General features: G+C 43.3%; 1 protein-coding gene across 1 annotated transcript in view; it reads right to left on the reverse strand.

The window, feature by feature from the left end:
• Positions 1–6368: 6368 nt before the first annotated feature.
• Positions 6369–17380, reverse strand: part of LOC115373846 (Krueppel-like factor 7) — a 37228-nt gene continuing 26216 nt past the window's right edge. Inside the window, exons 3-4 of the mRNA XM_030072445.1 lie at positions 10926–11049; positions 6369–6455 (exon numbers count right to left, since the gene is read on the reverse strand). Of these exons, the coding sequence (XP_029928305.1) occupies positions 6404–6455; positions 10926–11049 (176 nt within the window). The 3' untranslated portion in view covers positions 6369–6403. The remainder of the gene's footprint in view (positions 6456–10925; positions 11050–17380) is intronic.

Here is a 17380-nt window from a genome sequence, read left to right on the forward strand (position 1 = left end):
AAGCAAAGTGAAGGTATTCTGGCCCATTTCCTCCGTTTGATCAAAAGAAGCGATATAGCATGGATTTTTTTTTTCTCGCCTTTATTCTTCCAGGGGCAGTTTGCTGCAAAGAGAGGGGGGAAAAAAGGTGGCTCAGTAGTTCCTGTAAATGTATTTGTCTGCCTACATTTTCCCAGCCCAGTTTGCTCAGCCTAACTGCCAGAACTCCACAGAAAACTGAACCATGTCAGGCCTTAGCCATCATCACAAACACACACTGCTAAATCGAGCATAGTTCAAACGCACAGAACTTTATTTTAAATTCTAGTGGAGATCCCAAGGTTTCCAAAGATACCAAATACGTTCCGGCTGATTTACAAGAAAATGCGTATAAAATGATGCACAAGACATGTCGAGATTTTCTAACTGTGTTTTTCTAACTTTGAAGCGCCTCAAGGGTAAATTTAGGAGAAAGTTTAAGGGAGTTCAAGGGGTTAAAGATTCCTGGTCAGTGAGAATACAACTGAATGTACTTTAGGCGCTCATTGTTAGCAGACTGAATGGTGCTGTGATTGAGGCTGGATAAGAAATCAGAAATTATTCTATGAGAAGATGGATGATTAGGTGCATATTGTCACTGCATGAAACTACCATTAACAGACCAGCCAAGAAGCATGAATACTCCATGCCAAACTGCTTCTACCATTTATTACACATAATTACATTCTTAAATAAAAACGATTCACCGAACAGTTCCTTGCATAGAGATATTACAATACCAATTTAAAAAAGGAATTATGAAACAAACCGGTAACAAAAATAAATCTTTCTCATTTTTCCATAATAAAGAACATTATCGTACTCATACATCATAATATACAAATGATAAATTTGAAACACTTTGTACAGCGAAACAAAAGGAGAAAGAGAACGGAGGAGAAAGGTGATAAGGAGCGAGGGGGAGGAGGAGGAGGAGGAGGAGGAGGAAGGGGGGCATCGGACAGAGGAGAGGAGTTGAAAGGGATCATATCTGAGGAAATGGAGGGGTGGTGGTGGGGGTGGCGATGAGGGAATGCTGGTAGAAAAAGGGGTGTGTTTGATTTGAAATTCAGACCTGGTGGAAACAGAGGCGGTGTCACACATAGTAATGCATGCCTCCCCTCTGCTGAGAGCAAGAACTGCAGTCTGCATCTCTGACTCTCACAAGTTGGCATGAAAAACGGTGAAAAACACACACGGAGAGAGAGAACGGGGAGAGTGTCTTTACGCCTTTGCGTGTGTGTGACTGTGTGGATTTAGGATGCGTGCGTGTGTATGCAGTGTGTCTGAATTTGGTGGGGTTTGGTGTTTATAACTGTACGCGTGAAATGTAGTGCAGTACGTCTGCATGGAGTGTGTATGTACATATATTTAGATGCATGTGGATGCACTGCAAAATAACTCATTCCTCCCAAGTCCTTCAGCCTCATATTCAGTGTTAATCTTGTTTTCTTCAAATAAACGGATGCGGGAAAAGAGAACAGCCAGTGGGATGAGATAATCCCACCTGTGTCCAGTGCAGTTGCACTTGTTTCAGGAATTTTTGTGGGAATAAGTATAAATATGTTGAGAAAGAAGGCAGAATAAGGCAGATTAGCCCAAGAGGATCAAGTGAATGACACTTGATTCAAGAAAAATCTGGAAACAAGTAGATTAGCACTGGAAACGAGTGGGATTATCTCATCCCACTGGCAGATTTTTTCATATTTGAAGAAAAACTAGATTTGAACATTGACATTGACAGTAAATGAGATGGAGTTTTTTTGCAGTTTGTGTGTGTGTGTGTGTGTGTGTGTGTGTGTGTGTGTGTGTGTGTAGGTATTTATGTGTGTATATGTTTGCGTAATATGCATGAATCAGTATGTGAACAGTATGTGTGTTTTAGTTTTGTGAGTGTATGTCTGCATGCATGTCGTGTGTGCATGTGTGTGTGCGTTTAGGGCCTTGTGTGTCTGTCTTTCTGCAGTATGTGTGCACGCAATGTGTGCGCATGTGTGTGTGTGTGTGCATTCGTGTTTTGAACAGCAACTATACAGACATCGTGATCAGTGTTGACACGCAGGGCATTGTGTGAATTGTAGTGCACAAACGGACAGGAAACATCAGATATGCAAGTGATTTTTCCAAATTCAGAGTGCAAATACAGACAGACGAAACACACACAGGCACAGCAGAATTGACAATCATTCATTAAGATGACACGGAGACGCACCCCACCCTCGGAAACGACGTGAAACAACCTTTCCAGGAAACACATTCACATTTTGAAATCCCCGATTCCCAACTCCACACCTATTCATGAGGAGGACATGTCTGTTTATGGGTTAACATCATGGGTAAGTCACGGTAAAGTCATTCCAAATCGCATTGAAATCGTCCTGTTGTTGGGATATTTCCACGTCTGGGCTCTTTACAGTCTCGACGAACATGTAAAACACAACACATTCAGTGTTAAAGTCCAAAGTCCCAGCTGTCAGCGATGGGTGGAGAACATGAGAAAAAACAGCAACAACAATAACAAAAAAAAAAAAAGCCTCCAAGCTGCAATGAAAACATTTCACATTCACATCCGCACACATTCACAACTACTGAGTTCAACGGGAGAGTGTACAGTGTCCCGCTGAAATACTGAAACATAAAAGTAGAGCTGCCATTGATGAAACAACTTTAACCCACAGGTCAAGCTTCATTTCATCTTCCACAGATGCACATGGAGAGTCAGGCTGAATACGCTAACCTGCTCTGAAATTCCCATCAAAACCAGAGACTTTTTTGAACATCCTGGAGCCAAAAAAAATCAGCATTGTGTGTTAGTTTGTCTGTTAGGATGCATGACTTTTCAATGCTGACAGATACACACAGAGACTGGTAGCATCGCCAGTGTGCTAGCTGCAACCTAGACAGCTCATGTCAATTTTAGCTCTCTCTGAAAATAAACCGCAGTGCATGAGGCATGCGTGCGTCACGTCGGTCGCTTTGCTGGTTCGGTTTCCGTCGCTCGCTTCTCTGTTTGCATGTGAAGGACCGCCAGAGATGCAGGATATTAAAGAAACCTAGCTTGTCTGCACATTAAGAGAGAGAATTTTCATTATCATGTGATGGTGGAGTTGCTACATTAGCTGGCGAGTAGGAGGATGATAACCCTTCCAGGCCCACAGCCAGATTGTTTCTTGATATGATTTGTCCGGGTTGCGTTTGTACCTGAAATTGAAATGCGTCTCAAGTATCCATGGCCGTGGTTACACTTGTCTTTTCAGTGTGACTTTTGCGATCGGATGCGCCAGATCAGAACTCAACTGCATCTCCATATATTTCTTGACACTTCAATGCAACCGGCCTAATTGGATAGTGATTGGATATATTCTAATGTATGTACTGATAAATTGTCCAGATTGTGCCCACATGCTGTCCGCACCTCAATGAGATCCGAGCTCTGATCTCGGGCTATACAGACTTGACAGTCGATGCATCCCGGCATGATCAGATGACAGAAGTCGCATTTAAAAGACAAGTTTAACCGTGGCCCGTGTTTCTAGGCAAGACATTATGTCACCGTCTTGCTGTTTTTGTCTTTCCACTTCTGGTGGAATGTCAGGCGATCTGTGAGTCTTCCAAGTTGGTCAGTTTTGAATGAGAAATGCAAGCCATTCTTTTTTTTTTTTTTCTCTTTTACAGTTAATTTCTATACAAGGAAAATGAACTAGGTACACAGTTTTGTCCTCAGATGCATTGGTCGAGAGACACTCCATCTTGTAACATTTACGTCCTTTAAATGGAGAGCAAACGCCTCGTGTGGTTTGTTCCCCATCCATGATTATCCTAACAATACAGTATACTGTTGACAGGTATGTTTCTGTCTGAGCTTCTTGCCTCCTCTTTGATTTATGTATGCTTCCCCATATGTAAAAGCACATTTCTGTTTATGCGGCTAGAAGACATATTCATTAAATTTACACTGTGTGTAATGTGGCAAAATGCAGAACCTGGATTTAATGCATTTTGGCTTTGTCTAACTATCGCCAAGGATGCACGTTAATTTCAGTTGGAGTGTGTTAGTGTGTGTATGTGTGTGTTTGTGGCTGGCTAAAGTGAGTGGGTCTCACTCCACTGAATCCAGGAGTTTCATGAACTGGCGGTGCAATTACCAGTGATGATTGAGGCAGATCCTTCCTAACCCACTTCAGCATCTCCGATTGGTCCGGTGGGCAACAGTGAGATGAGCAAAATATGTATTAACTTGTCAAAAGCTATCAGCAAGGAAAGGTCTGTGAATAGCTAAGGCTTGGCCACGTGATTTTTCAAAGTTCAACTACTCTGTTCATTTCTACATGAAAAAGTGAAACTACAAACACAAATCTGGTACGCTCTCAACATCTTCAACCACAACCACACTTGTATCCCAATCCAAAGAGTTGTAACGGGTCCAGCAACGTGTGCAGACTTCCCAACAGATACATTCACATTTATTTGCTCCGAGAAGAGCCACCCAATTGATTGTATTGTGTGTGATGCCCCATGTCGTCCTACATTCCCTTTCCAACAGGGTGAAATTCTGCATTCAGACATAAATCAGTCAGGAAGTCAATAGGAATGTAGTCTGATCTTGGATGTGCATAGGGGCTGATTAAGAGAGGAAAGCTGCTCTCTTGAATGCCGCTTTTCGCTGAAATGAATTCTGAGAGCTGCTCAGTTGGAAGAGTTCTGCGTGGGTGGTGTGAACGGGACGAAACCCTCCTCAACCCAGTGACTAGACAGGTGCCAATCACTCTCATAGGCCAAAGAGATCATTTCAGGCATCTAGACACATTTATAGATTTTTTGGCTGCTTCCATTTTCCGATGTGTTCTTCAAAATGGTCATTTCAATCGTCTTTTTTTTTCACAAATAGGGGATTTTTTTTTTAGAAACAATATAACCTTTAAATACATAGTGATCTTGTTTGCTTTTCTGGGTGCTATCGCAGTCAATTAGCTGACTTGGTTTTTGTGCATGTGGCAGTCCACACACTGACGGCATGTGAAAGCCAGCGCTCAGTAAGTCCCAAATTGTCTTCCAGTTCAAGACAAAGGAGCATTTTTACAAAAAAAGAAAAAAAAAATTGCAATGAGTCAATTGTGCAACAGTTTCTGAGAAGATCTGCGCTCACAAGAGCAAAGATCCAGGAGAGGAGAGAAAATAGTCTGAGATCCATCTGCAGTCTGTTGAGATACTCTGCATTTCAGCGGACATTCTAGGAGATGAACTGTCTTTCCCAGAGTAGATTAGTTAGCCTCATCCAGTTGTAACCATCAGTGGACGATGTTCATAAAGCATGCCGGCCCTCAGGACGACCTCAATCAGTCTTCCCAGCCCATCCATCTGCACAACACACTCCCCGTCTTCAAGTCGTGTTGCTTGTGTTGAGAAATCCAATCTTCCTCTCTGATCAAACAAGAGAGCCTTCCGACGCCATCACAAAAAAAAAAAAAAAAAAAAAAAAAAAAAAAAAAAAAAAACATTAGAGGGATTTATAAATGGGTCCAGTTGGCAGATGTGACTAAGGTCAGATGAAAAATTGTCAAATTATTGTCCGTCCTATATCTTAGATAATAAACCCTTTGGCTAAATTTAAAGGCTGTGGCAAGTGAGGATGAGTTATGGTCACTGAGGAGAAGAAGCCAAGCTTTCTCGCTCGCTTCAAGCCATTTAGCTCCGCTTTCTCCTCAGCCGGGAGGGAGGCGTCTAAGAAGCTGACACCTTAAATATACAAACAGCAAATCTGACATGAAATTTAGATGTGGTCCAGTTTGGTGCCGGTGTGCTCTCGGGCACTCGCCGGGCATGAAACGCGTCTGGCGTCGTTTTACCGAGGGGCAATCGTGAAGAAAGTAAGGACGGCAAAGCAGAGAGCTGCCAGCTAACAGGCACGTGGTCCACCATTCAGTCCACGACATCCCTTGTGAGACACATAAGACGGGTGGGCTGGAGCGTCTGTATCCTCCACGTGACAACAGAGGGAGACATTTGTGAGGTGACACTGAGTCACCGTGGAATCATGGACCAACTGGTTGGGCGCAGATTGACAGAGCTGCTTAATGCCTGTCTGTCTGCCCGCCTGTCTTTCTGTCTGTCCTCAGTTCCCTGTTGTAGTCTGTTTGGCGCCTCTGCCTCTCACTCCAGTCCAAAACTGGTATGTCTTTTTTTTTTTGTTTTGTTTTGTTTTGTTTTGTTTTTTTTGTTTGTTTTTGTTTTTGAGTCCGTACCATCGCTGCCTCTTTCTCCATGCTCGAGGATGACATCCCATTGTGGTGTTTTTTTCTGCAGATGATGCTCTCTCTCCCGCTCTTCCTCTCCGCCTCAATCCCCTTCTCCTCTCCTCCACTCCTGCTGACCTCTCTCAAACTCTTCAGATGTGCCTCTTCATGTGCAGTGCCAAGTGATCCGACCGCGAGAAACACCTGCAAAGAAATGGAGACGGAGAGAGCGGGAGAGAGAGAGGAAGAGAGAGAGAGAGAGAGAGAGAGAGAGAGGGGGGAGCGAGAGCTTGTTAGTGTTTTACCATTGCAAGGGAAAGAAGTTTGTTTTGTCGATGGAGCTAAATGTTGCTGTTAGCTAGTGAGTGCCGAGCCACTAATGCACACGCAATTAGTATATATGTAACTAATTCATAATCAGCGTTTTCAGCAGCACTCCTAATGACTTCAGCTGCACCATGAATAACTAGAGAGCCCGCAGATGGATCTGTTGAAACAGCATGGAGGGGGGAGAAAAAAGGAAGAAAAAAAAAAAGCACACAAACATGTGCTGTAAAGCGATAGCTAAATTAGATGAATCGAAGCCTCTCATCTGAAATCAGGCTCACAGAATTGCTGAGGCGTAGCTGCGGAGTGAAAAAAAATCAAATTGCTCTGGAAGTACAGTGGCCCACATTTTCTGCGCGAGTTTTAAAGATCTTTGATTACTTCAACCTGATTGCCACAAATTGACATAATACATGCTTTCGGCTGATGTTTAGTTTGTGCCGTGCGTGTATGCACACAGATGTAGCCACTATAAAAGACCTACTTTTGCACGGCGTGCTTGCTTAATTAACGCTGCGGCTTTGCCCCTTCCCCTAGAGAAAGCGTTTGGAAAAAAACGAGTGTGGCTCTCTTTTATGTCATTGGAAGTTGCACGATTTGGCAACTAGTTCGTTAAGAGATGTTTGAGACAGAGGTTTGTGTTACAGTGCACTAATTTCTTTCTGTTGAATAATGTTTCAGCAAGAATTGAAGCGGGGTGCTAATAAGGCTGGAAAATCTGTCAGTTGTCATGCATTAGAGATAAAAGTTTTGCATGATTACGGGGTTGTGTCCTCCTCATTTTACCTAAATTAAATGTAGTCTACAAAATCTAGTTCTTCCATAATATGTAAAGAATACTACGGCACTGTGAGGTCCTTCTGTCAAGACTCGATGTGAAAACTGGCCTAAAGCACTCCTTTAAATTTTCATCTTTATTGACTGCTGCGGCATGGTAAGTCAGTTGGTTTTAAATCATTATGCTGATGGCTGATATTCCTTCAAAATAAGCAATTTATCTTCTAGTCTATCCTCAGAAGAGCGCCAGAGTGTAGATATTATAGAGCCAACCTAGACTTACTTTAGGTAGAATGAGGAGGATATAGCACTGGAATGATGCCAAACTTTAATCTTTGATGTATGGGGACTGACAGATTTTCCAGGCCAATTAGCATCCAATTTCAAATCTTCCTGACACATTATTCAACAGAATCAAATGAGTGTACTGCAACAGAAGCATCTGTCTGAGATATTTCAGTATGCAATCATTTTTTGCTTGTTTTTGTTACAATAAATGCTTTATGAGAACGCATGAAAAAAAGTCAGAAAAATATGGATTACACCTTAAATTGTACAAAAAACTGAATATCTATAACTCTCAGTTGTCAAACGGGCCAGGTCTTACAGTTCTGGTTCTCATACTTCTTGTGCATATGTGAAAAAAAAAAACATAACAGGTTTTATAGATCAGTTACTAAACAGTGCACCTTGGCACACAATTGTATAGCAAACCTATCTGAAATGGTTAAAAATGTATTCAAAATACACTGAAATATTACAAATGATCTCACCACTTGGAGCTCTTCGGCAAGCTAAAAAGATTCGGTATGTAGAGCCCTTGTTTTGGGAGGCCTTGGATTTCAGTCAAACCTCCTTTAGCAGTTGTACAACTGTTGATTTTTCTGTTTGACACGAGCTTCAGATCGGCTGTTTCCACTGAGACAGAGGCTCCTGTCTAAGATGTCTGGATGAATCAGTGTTTGGCCAAGAGGGGGAGATACATTGTGATGAGCCACCAGTCATCTGTCTCACTGTCACACCTGCATATGTGTGTGTGTGTGTGTGTGTGTGTGTGTGTGTGTGTTTGTGTTTTTGTGTGTGAGTGTGTGTGTCTTTGTAAGGCTTACTATGTGTGTGCATGCGAATAGGCACATGTGGGATTAGCGAATGGCTAGGGAGGTGTGTGTGTGTGTGTGTGTGTTTGTGAGTGTGTGTGTGTGTTTGACAAGACAGATGGTAAAGTATGAGTCACGACTCGGGGGCACGACACCAGCTGGCACACCGCGGGTCTGTCTCCTCTCCCCCGACTCCCCCCTCCTCAATCTTCTACCCCCTCTCCTCTGTCTCCCCTGTTTCCCTCTTCCTTCATCTCAGCAGGGTGGCAGGGAGCAGGAGGGGTACAGTGTGTGTGTGTGTGTGTTTGGGGCAGGGGTAGGGGGCTCTGGAGGGGTTGGAGGGCCATGTGACACATGACAGAGGTGGGCCCGAATTAGGAAGGCGCCTGGAGGGGGTCTGGTGGTGGGGAAGGTGGGAAATAAGGGGAGGGGGAGAGGGAGGAGGCATACTGTATTTACAGTCTGTCCAGCTGAGGCCTGATTAAGTTGACATGGCATGGCACTGATGTCCATAAAAAGCACACGCACACACACACACACACACACACACACAGTCTCTCATACACACTGAATAATGGCTCCTGTGGAAAATATTCCTCAGGGGTCCCAGGGGTGTCAGGGAAGGCTTGATCACAGACAGGAGACAATAATTTAAATGGGAGGACTGACTCTGTGTGAGTGGGGCTGTTTTTTTATGGCTAATAATGGCCACTGAAGGCTTGATGACTTTCTTAGCGGAGCCACTTTTAAGTAGCCTGACAAATTAACATTTTGCTTTGCTTAAAGTATTAAATAGCAGCCAATGCCGCTAATTAAGAGGCCGAGTCGTCGGCAAATTATCTCTGATCTTCCCATCAAAGTGACAAGTCCAGGTGCCTCTATGTCTCGGTTTAAGATTATTATTATCTTTTCTGCTGTGTGAGGCCGGGCACAGAGGAGAGTAAAAGGGAAGGTAGGAGAGAGGGGATGATGTGACAAAGTTAATGAGCTGAAAATCCGGCAGAAAAGCTTTGAAAGCCTTGATGCTTTGACTAAGCTTCCGTCTGTTTGGTGCCCCCTGCTGAAACGCTGCAACGCCACGGCTGTCCCGTTGTCTTTGTTTACATTGTGATATACTGAGTCTGGAGGATGGAAAACATTTAAACTGTGAGGCTCAACTGATCGCTAAGCATGACCGTGGAGCTGGTGGGCAGTCAGAGACATTTCCAAGGACTCTATTTCAAGGTAGACGCATGGGGTCAAGGATGTAGGATCAAGCCGGGAATAACCCAGTTTACAGGATGGACTCCGCAACTCCTCGGCCTGCCTGCAGCTTTGATTACCGTAAAACAATCCAAGCAAAAACACAAAATACATGTGTATATTGGAGCATGGTGGCTTCAGAAAATTCCAAGTCAAACACCTTAAGAACATTTAATGTATTAGATCAAGGGTTTTCAAACTGTTTCATGTTCTGGACAACAAAGTGTTGTTTTTACCTCTGAGACCATCATATGGAACTATATTTTGATCTGTATTAAGTAAATTATTTTATACTTGAACACTGACAAAGAGATTAAAAGTGGGGGCATTATAACACAATGTTAAAATAATGACTCACACATTTTATTTATCCACTTGCCCTCGATTCAATTCTATGTGGACATCACACATTTTATTGTATCATAAGAATTCCTGCTGAATTCAATTATAGTGATATTAATCTATTCATCATTTTGATGAGGACCACTGGAAGCCCATCAATGATCCCCAAGGGGTCCCCGAACCCCGCTTTGAAAACCACTGATTTAGATGGCTGCACAGTTTAGATGGTCAAATAAATTTTAGCCTGTAGCTTTTAGCTGTTGATTAATGTGCACTGTCCCTGACAAATAAAGCCATAAATAAATAAATAAATCTTTTACACCAGTCGATGTTTAGTAATGCAGGAGAGCACTAATGGACTGCACGGCCATTTTACACATTTCTTATTTCATAAAAGGGAGCAGGCAATGTCGTGGCTGGTTAAAAATTAACAGTATTATTAAACAGTGAATAAGCCAGTCACCTCTGTGCCAGTGTTAAAGCTGCCTCTAATCACAAGCCATGTGTCACCTTGAGAGGGAGCAGGTACTGCTTTTCCATTGCACAATTACTATGCTGTACCTGTGCTGGGCCTGCTGAATGCACGCTATGGTATCACTAGCCTTTAGATTCCCTCTGAACGAATGGGCAGGTTTGGTCTTGCTTGAATTGGAGAGGACCATGCATATGTAATCCTGCCAACAGCCTTAAAAAGTGGGTCAGTACCAAAACATGTTTAGGCTTGATACCAGCATCTTCCAAGCATTTCTTCACTAAACCAAAACCGTGTACAAAACACAATGGAAAAATATCCAACTGTGCCAGTATAAGTACTTCAAATAACCCTTGGAAAATGGGGGAAAAAACGCATAAGGGAGAGAAAATGAGAGAGCGTTATGTTTTGACAGACCTGTCACAGTGGTTACACTTAAAAGGCTTGGCGCCAGTGTGTTTGCGGTAGTGCCTCGTCAGCTCGTCGCTCCGGGCGAATCGCCACTCACAGCCCTCCCACGAGCACTTGTACGGCTTCTCACCTGGGGGACGACAAACACACACACACACACACACCTGTTTTATCACTCGTCCGTCCATCATGCGCTTGTTTGTCACCGCTCTGCCGCTTTGTTTGAGCAGATGCACCATAATCCAAACGCCTGATGAATCCGACGTGGAATATATTAATTTCATCCTCATCATGCAAGCAAATTATTGTTTGAATATGTGATGCATAGGCTGAAAACAAAATACGAGCTGCTCAGGAAGTTGCAATGTGATATATGATGCAACATGGATGCATAAATGCACAGTTTATTGCAGATCTATTCATGCATACAGTGTCTTTGTGCAGGGATTTTATTCAGAAGATCATATACTGTATAATGTCATTCCACTGCAGTTCGCATTCTATTTCACTGATAAAGATCCCTGGGCCCCATTTCATTTCTTTTTTTTTTCTTTTTCTTCTTTTTTTAGGAGTTGGGGAGAGAGCAAGGCAATGTTTAACACTGAGATGGAGAAGCTCCCACTGGTCTCCAATCTTGCTGAACACGCAGAAGAGGAGTGGAGGGTAGAGAGAAGTGGAGCGAGAGAAGAAGTGGAGAGGGAAAAGATGAGAGAAGGGAGCGCGAGAAGGGGGGATTAGGGGAGGGAGAGCAAGGTGGATGAGCGAGAGAGGAGAGGAGAGGAGTCGAGATGAGAACAGGGGAGAGAGAAGAGAAGAGAAGTGGAGGGTAGAGAAGTAGGAGCGAGAGAGAAGAGTGCAGCAGAAGTGGATTAAGGGAGAGAGGGCTGCAGATATGCCGGCAGGGGAGGGGTAGTGGTAATTAGGCCAGTCACACGGCATAATGGCAAGGAACTACAATCTGCCAGCTGCGTCCAGCTCTAAGGATGTCACCTGCATCAGTCACATCCCATCTGGACCCGAGCTCGCTGTTGAATACACTCACACTGACACACTGACCAGCTCTGCTTGAGGACAAACGCTGGCTTAATTTGTTGAATTTGATTACTGAAGGCACACAACAGACTGCTTGTATAAGGACAGCAGTCGTCTGGTTTGATGCTATTATTCTGACTTACATTGCAAGACATCCAAACATCGGCATTTGTACTTATGGAACAATAATTAAAAGAAAAGTTTGGATCAGCTAGCGTTAATCCCAATGCCACTGAAGTGAACTGTGAAAGTCACATTTTTTCCTCTTTAAATTTATGACAAAAGCCATGGTAGATTCAGGAGGAATGGATGTTCACAGAGGTCAAAAAGATGGTCTGCAACAGCTGTCATTTATGTGTCTGTCTTTTTACTGTATCAAATGTAACTGAGATCAAGTAAATAGTTAGATTTCAAAGTTATTTTAGATGCAATGCAGAAAAGTATAAAATAAATAAGTATAAACTAAATGAATGAATATAAAAACAAAGCAAAACAAACAAAAAAAATCTCTCAACATGACTTCTTCAAGCTATTTCTATCAGACATGCTCAGTGGGCAGCCATGTCACTAAGCCCTCTGTCCATTAGCAGGAACCATGTGAGTTTGATGGTGAGAAACAGAGGTGCATGAGGTTACAGCAGGGGTAAGATGGTGAATAAAAACATGTCTGATCATCACAGGCCAAACAAGCACCAGTAAATGAATAAAAATTAATTGCACTTGCAAACTGCAAATTGCAAAAATCTTTTATTTTTGCCTTTTATTTCCTTACTATCACTTACAGTAGTTTAATGTGTGCGCAGATTTTTTTGTATTTATGCCACACTAAAGAGTTGGGTAAACTCTAGTCAGCAAATAAAAAAAATGGATAAACTCCACTCAACAAACAAAGAGCTGTGTAAACTGTGCTCTGCAAATAAAATGGTGGTGAAAACTGTGTTTATGTGGTTTTCCCTGCTCTACATCCTGGGGTTACAGAAAAAATCCCTCCATTCATCCATCCATCCACCCATCCATCCATCCATCCATCCGTCCATCCATCCACGCGTGCATGCTCCCCATTGTGGACACATATCCCTCCATAGTGCCTCACTTCCCAGAAACACCCTGAGCAGCAGGTCTGGGCCATCCGGCTTTGGCCAATGAAATTCCCGGGAGGCAAGGATGCCTGACTGTGTTGCCTAGCAACGGGAGTGAGGAGGCGGGGGTGGGTGGGGGTAGAGGTGGATTTGGGGGAGGGTGGGGGGGTGAAACATGAGGAGGCAGTAGTCAGTGCAGCTGGCTGGATCTGGCAACGGCACGCTGCCATGGCACCGGCCAATTACTGAGCACGCTGGCAGAGCACGGAGGCAGTTGCCTAGCGACGGTAACCGTAGAGCTGTACGGAGCAAGGGGAGGGAGGGGATGTAGGGTGGGGGATGGAGGGTTGGAGGGGTGTGTGTGTTGGGGTGGAGTGGGGGGGTGAAAGACCAGAGCCTGCAGCAGTACATAACCACTCGGCTACCGACTCCTCCAACGATACGCTGCCCCCCGTCGCCTAGCAACTGAGCCCCCCCTCCTCCTCCTTCCTCACTCCCTGAAGATGCCCTCGTACAAACAGGCAAGTAGAACAGGTACACACTCGCCTTTTCAAATACACACACAGTGGCACGCCAAACAGACACAAACTAACAGGACAGGGAAGGTTACTTTCAAAATGCAATGTTACGTATTCCTGATTGCCAATTCAAAATGGCAATCAGAAACCTAATCCACTGGATTAGCCCAAACTCAGTAACATAATCTGATTATGTTCTGTTACTTTGGGATTACTTTGCCTGTAAAATACATAGATTATGAAGTTAAGTGGATTATTTATTCTGATTTACCCACTGTAATTTGGATAGTGCTATTGTCATCAGCTAAAGTGATTTTAAACCATTATTTATTCTCTGTTCTTTAATAGGATACCCATTAGATGACACCATTCGCTCATTTCTAGCTATGCAAAATGATGCAGTGAAATGCTTTTTTTGTTCCTCTGAAAAATGTTTTTGAAGTAATCCAATAAGCAATCACATGTTTCTCAAAAAGCATCTGTAATCTGATAACTGGGTGTTTTCTGAGTCACTGTAATCCCATTATGTGTAATCTGTTACTTCCTAACCCTGACTCACAAACACCACACACACACACACACACACACACACACACACACACACATTCTCTCCAGCCTCTCAGGTGCCAGTGTTGAAGTTAATTGCATTCCCTCCATTAGCTGGAGCTGAACCAGGGCATCCGGGTCTCTGAGGTCATTAGGGCGGCTCTCGGAGAACGCTTGAACGCTTTAAAGGTCCCTGACCACATCTACTTCTATAGTCTTATTGACGGCCGAGACACATAGAGAGAGAGAGAGAGAGAGAGAGAGAGAGAAAGAAAGAGAGAGAGAGAGAGAGAGGGGAACAGATTAAGAGAGAAAAATGATGGAAGAGGGAAGTGATCAAGAAATAAAATATGGCAGAGAGACAGAAAAAGAGTGAGGGAGGCAGGGTGAGGGAGCAAAAATGAATGGAGAGAGAGAGAGACCTAGAGAGAGAAAGAGAGAGAGAGAGAGACAGAGATAGCAAGAGAGCATAGAGATAAAACATGGGTATGAGCAAGAGACATGGGGAGATAGCAACGAGGGGAGCAGATTGATAGAGAAGGAAAAGGAGAGAGAAAGAGAGAGAGAGGGAGAGAGAGACTGTGAGAGAAGGAAAAAGAGAGAGAGAGAGAAGGCAGAATAACCCAACATGCCTCGTGTTTTACCCGTTCCCTCACCCTGCCCAAAATCTAATTGTGCCATTCCTTATCTGCCATAAGCCTATTCACAAAAAGCTCTACGGGGCACTGTCATTTCAACTCAGCCCGTCTAATTCCAGATTAAATCGTCGCCTTTTCTCCGTCAGTAATTTATGGAAATAACAACTAAGAAAAAGAGGATTTGAGTAATGACATCTTTAAACTTGTCGGGATAATGGCTCAGTGAATGGGGAAGCCTGTGGCACTGCTGTCTCTTTCTGAAGAGGGTCTTTTTACTGTACCTCCCCCAACTCCCTTCCTCTGTCTCCATCTACTCTTTGTTTCACTCTGCGTCATTCTTTTCCCCTCTCATGCCTGTTCTCCGGCTTTTGTGCGTGTCTTTTATCATTTTATGTCTACATTTCCCCCCTTTTTGTCATTCTACCTTCCCATTCTCAATGACACAGCAGATGTCATTTAGTGGGATGCTTTTATCCAAAGTACCTGTACTTTGAGTGTGAACATTCAGCACAGGGGCGCCAGAGGGGATCGAAGCCTTGAAGGTGCTACGTGTTGCTTCTCGGCATCGATAAATCACTACCACATTAAGTTTGAGACATTAGTATAATTACCGGAAACAAATGGGACCATTGCCCAAGAAGACTGGCAGCCGCTGAGGTCCTCTACGCTGCATTTTGCACTGTGAGAGCACCAGGTTAAATTTGATGTATTGCTTTACAGCACAAATGGATATTGCTTTGTGGCACAAAGTCAGAATTGTTTCTACTTTGTATTACACAGTTTAATTCCAGTGCCACTGTTCTGGATAGTGTATAGTGGAGAGCATACTGATTGTTATCAAGGGCTGCTATCAGATTTTATCCTTCTCCTTGCTCTTGAAAACAATAAGAGTGACACCAAAGTTACACCAAGGTTCATAGGAAATGGGTTTTAATTTTTTAAAAAAATAAATAAATACTGGTAGCAATAAAGTAATACTTCACTCAAAAATTATCTATTTGTATCATATACTCACCCCCAGTGTGTCAATATAGCCAGTGAGTGAGTAAATCTCCTGGCCAGTGAACAAGCTGGAGGAGGATCTTCAGTTCATTTTCTGGAAATAGCTTAATTATTAGTTTTTAACTGTAATGCCATTAATTTTATGTGTAATCACATACAAATGAAGAGTCAAGACTTGGATGACATTGCATGAGGAGTTTCAGAATTTGAAATAGACATTTTCATGTCGCCTATGCTGCTGAGGGTGAGTATGTGACACAAACTAAATAGCTTTTGGGTATTCCTTTACCTTGGAGGCATTCGAGTACTTGCTGTATCTGTCATTTCATTGTAATGCTGGCCAAGGAGTCTTTGAGATATAATGTTTTGGGGCTATAAATCTTTGTGGCTCTACACTTAACATCTGTTACACATCTTTGCACTTTTCCTGTCTAGCACTTTGTTCTTATGGGTAATTTGACTGGATTTCACTCGAGTCTCTGCTCTCCCTGAGCTGACCCTGTTGGCATGGAGCTTGAAATCACAGGGGCTATGGACACACCACACTGGGGAAATCGATGATGGCATCTGAGTGCCCTCTGTTCCACAGTCTGCCTGACACCTAAACCTGTGGTGTGCACCCCTCAGGGTGCAATCACACCTACAGTGTCTTTTGCCCCAGCCATAGTTGACAAGTTTACTTTGTTGGACTGTTGACTTGAAACAAAAGTCACAGGGGTTCCCAAGTAGTTTGTTTATTGGATGGACTTTCGGTGACCTGTCACCCTGCCAGGTTAGAGATTTTGGTGACAATGGGGAGTCAAAACAAATCTGATCACAGGCCCTGTAACTTTAAATAAGCATGATTGACATCTCTGTGATCCTTGCCTTCTCTGCTGTTCATTCCAGTTGAGAACAAATGAAGAAATCTAAAAAAAGAAAGCTAAATATGAGCATCAGTCCAGACCAAGTCCATTTTGTTCTGCTAGGCTTTCCAAACACAATTACCTGCTACATAAATCCTTGCATTTGGACTGTTTCCTGTAGTTGGTGTGTTTATTCTCTCAGTTCAAACTGCACAAACTGCATCTCAGTCCACTTGGAGGGCGACCAAAACCTGCATTTCCTAATGGCAAACCACCACACAAAACAATGATTTATGTTTTTCCTTTTCCGGTTATTTTACTTCATTCATTATTGCAGGAAGTCTGTAGACAGCATCTTGGAAGAAGGGCTGACTCATCACATAAACCTAAGGTATTTTTATATTAGAAATATATTTTTTCATAGTCTTGAAATGATCTTAAGACCTCCCTAAAAAAACATATTGTGATCCCCAAACAGGCTCCGACCCCGGATTGAGAACCACTGACCTAGACTTATAGAGCGAGTAGAGGACGGCAGGGCCTGAAATAAACTGGGGAAATGGCGGCCTATCCAGGTCAATCCATCCATCACAGTGCAGTTACTCAGATGGAGGACAGCTTCCCGACAGGGGTCTGAGTGGTTTGGGATTGAGATGGAAGAGAGGGAGAGTTATGGCCCCTCAACCCTCCCCCCTTCCTGCTTGAGAAGAACCTTGACAAGGAGGGCCCGTCCTGGTTTGGCACAGAGCTTTACTTAGGTAGAAAAAGTAGGATAGGAGAGTTGGTTTTTTTTTTTTTTTT

Source organism: Myripristis murdjan, chromosome 2 (assembly GCF_902150065.1).
Source record: "Myripristis murdjan chromosome 2, fMyrMur1.1, whole genome shotgun sequence".
NCBI lineage: Eukaryota > Metazoa > Chordata > Actinopteri > Holocentriformes > Holocentridae > Myripristis > Myripristis murdjan.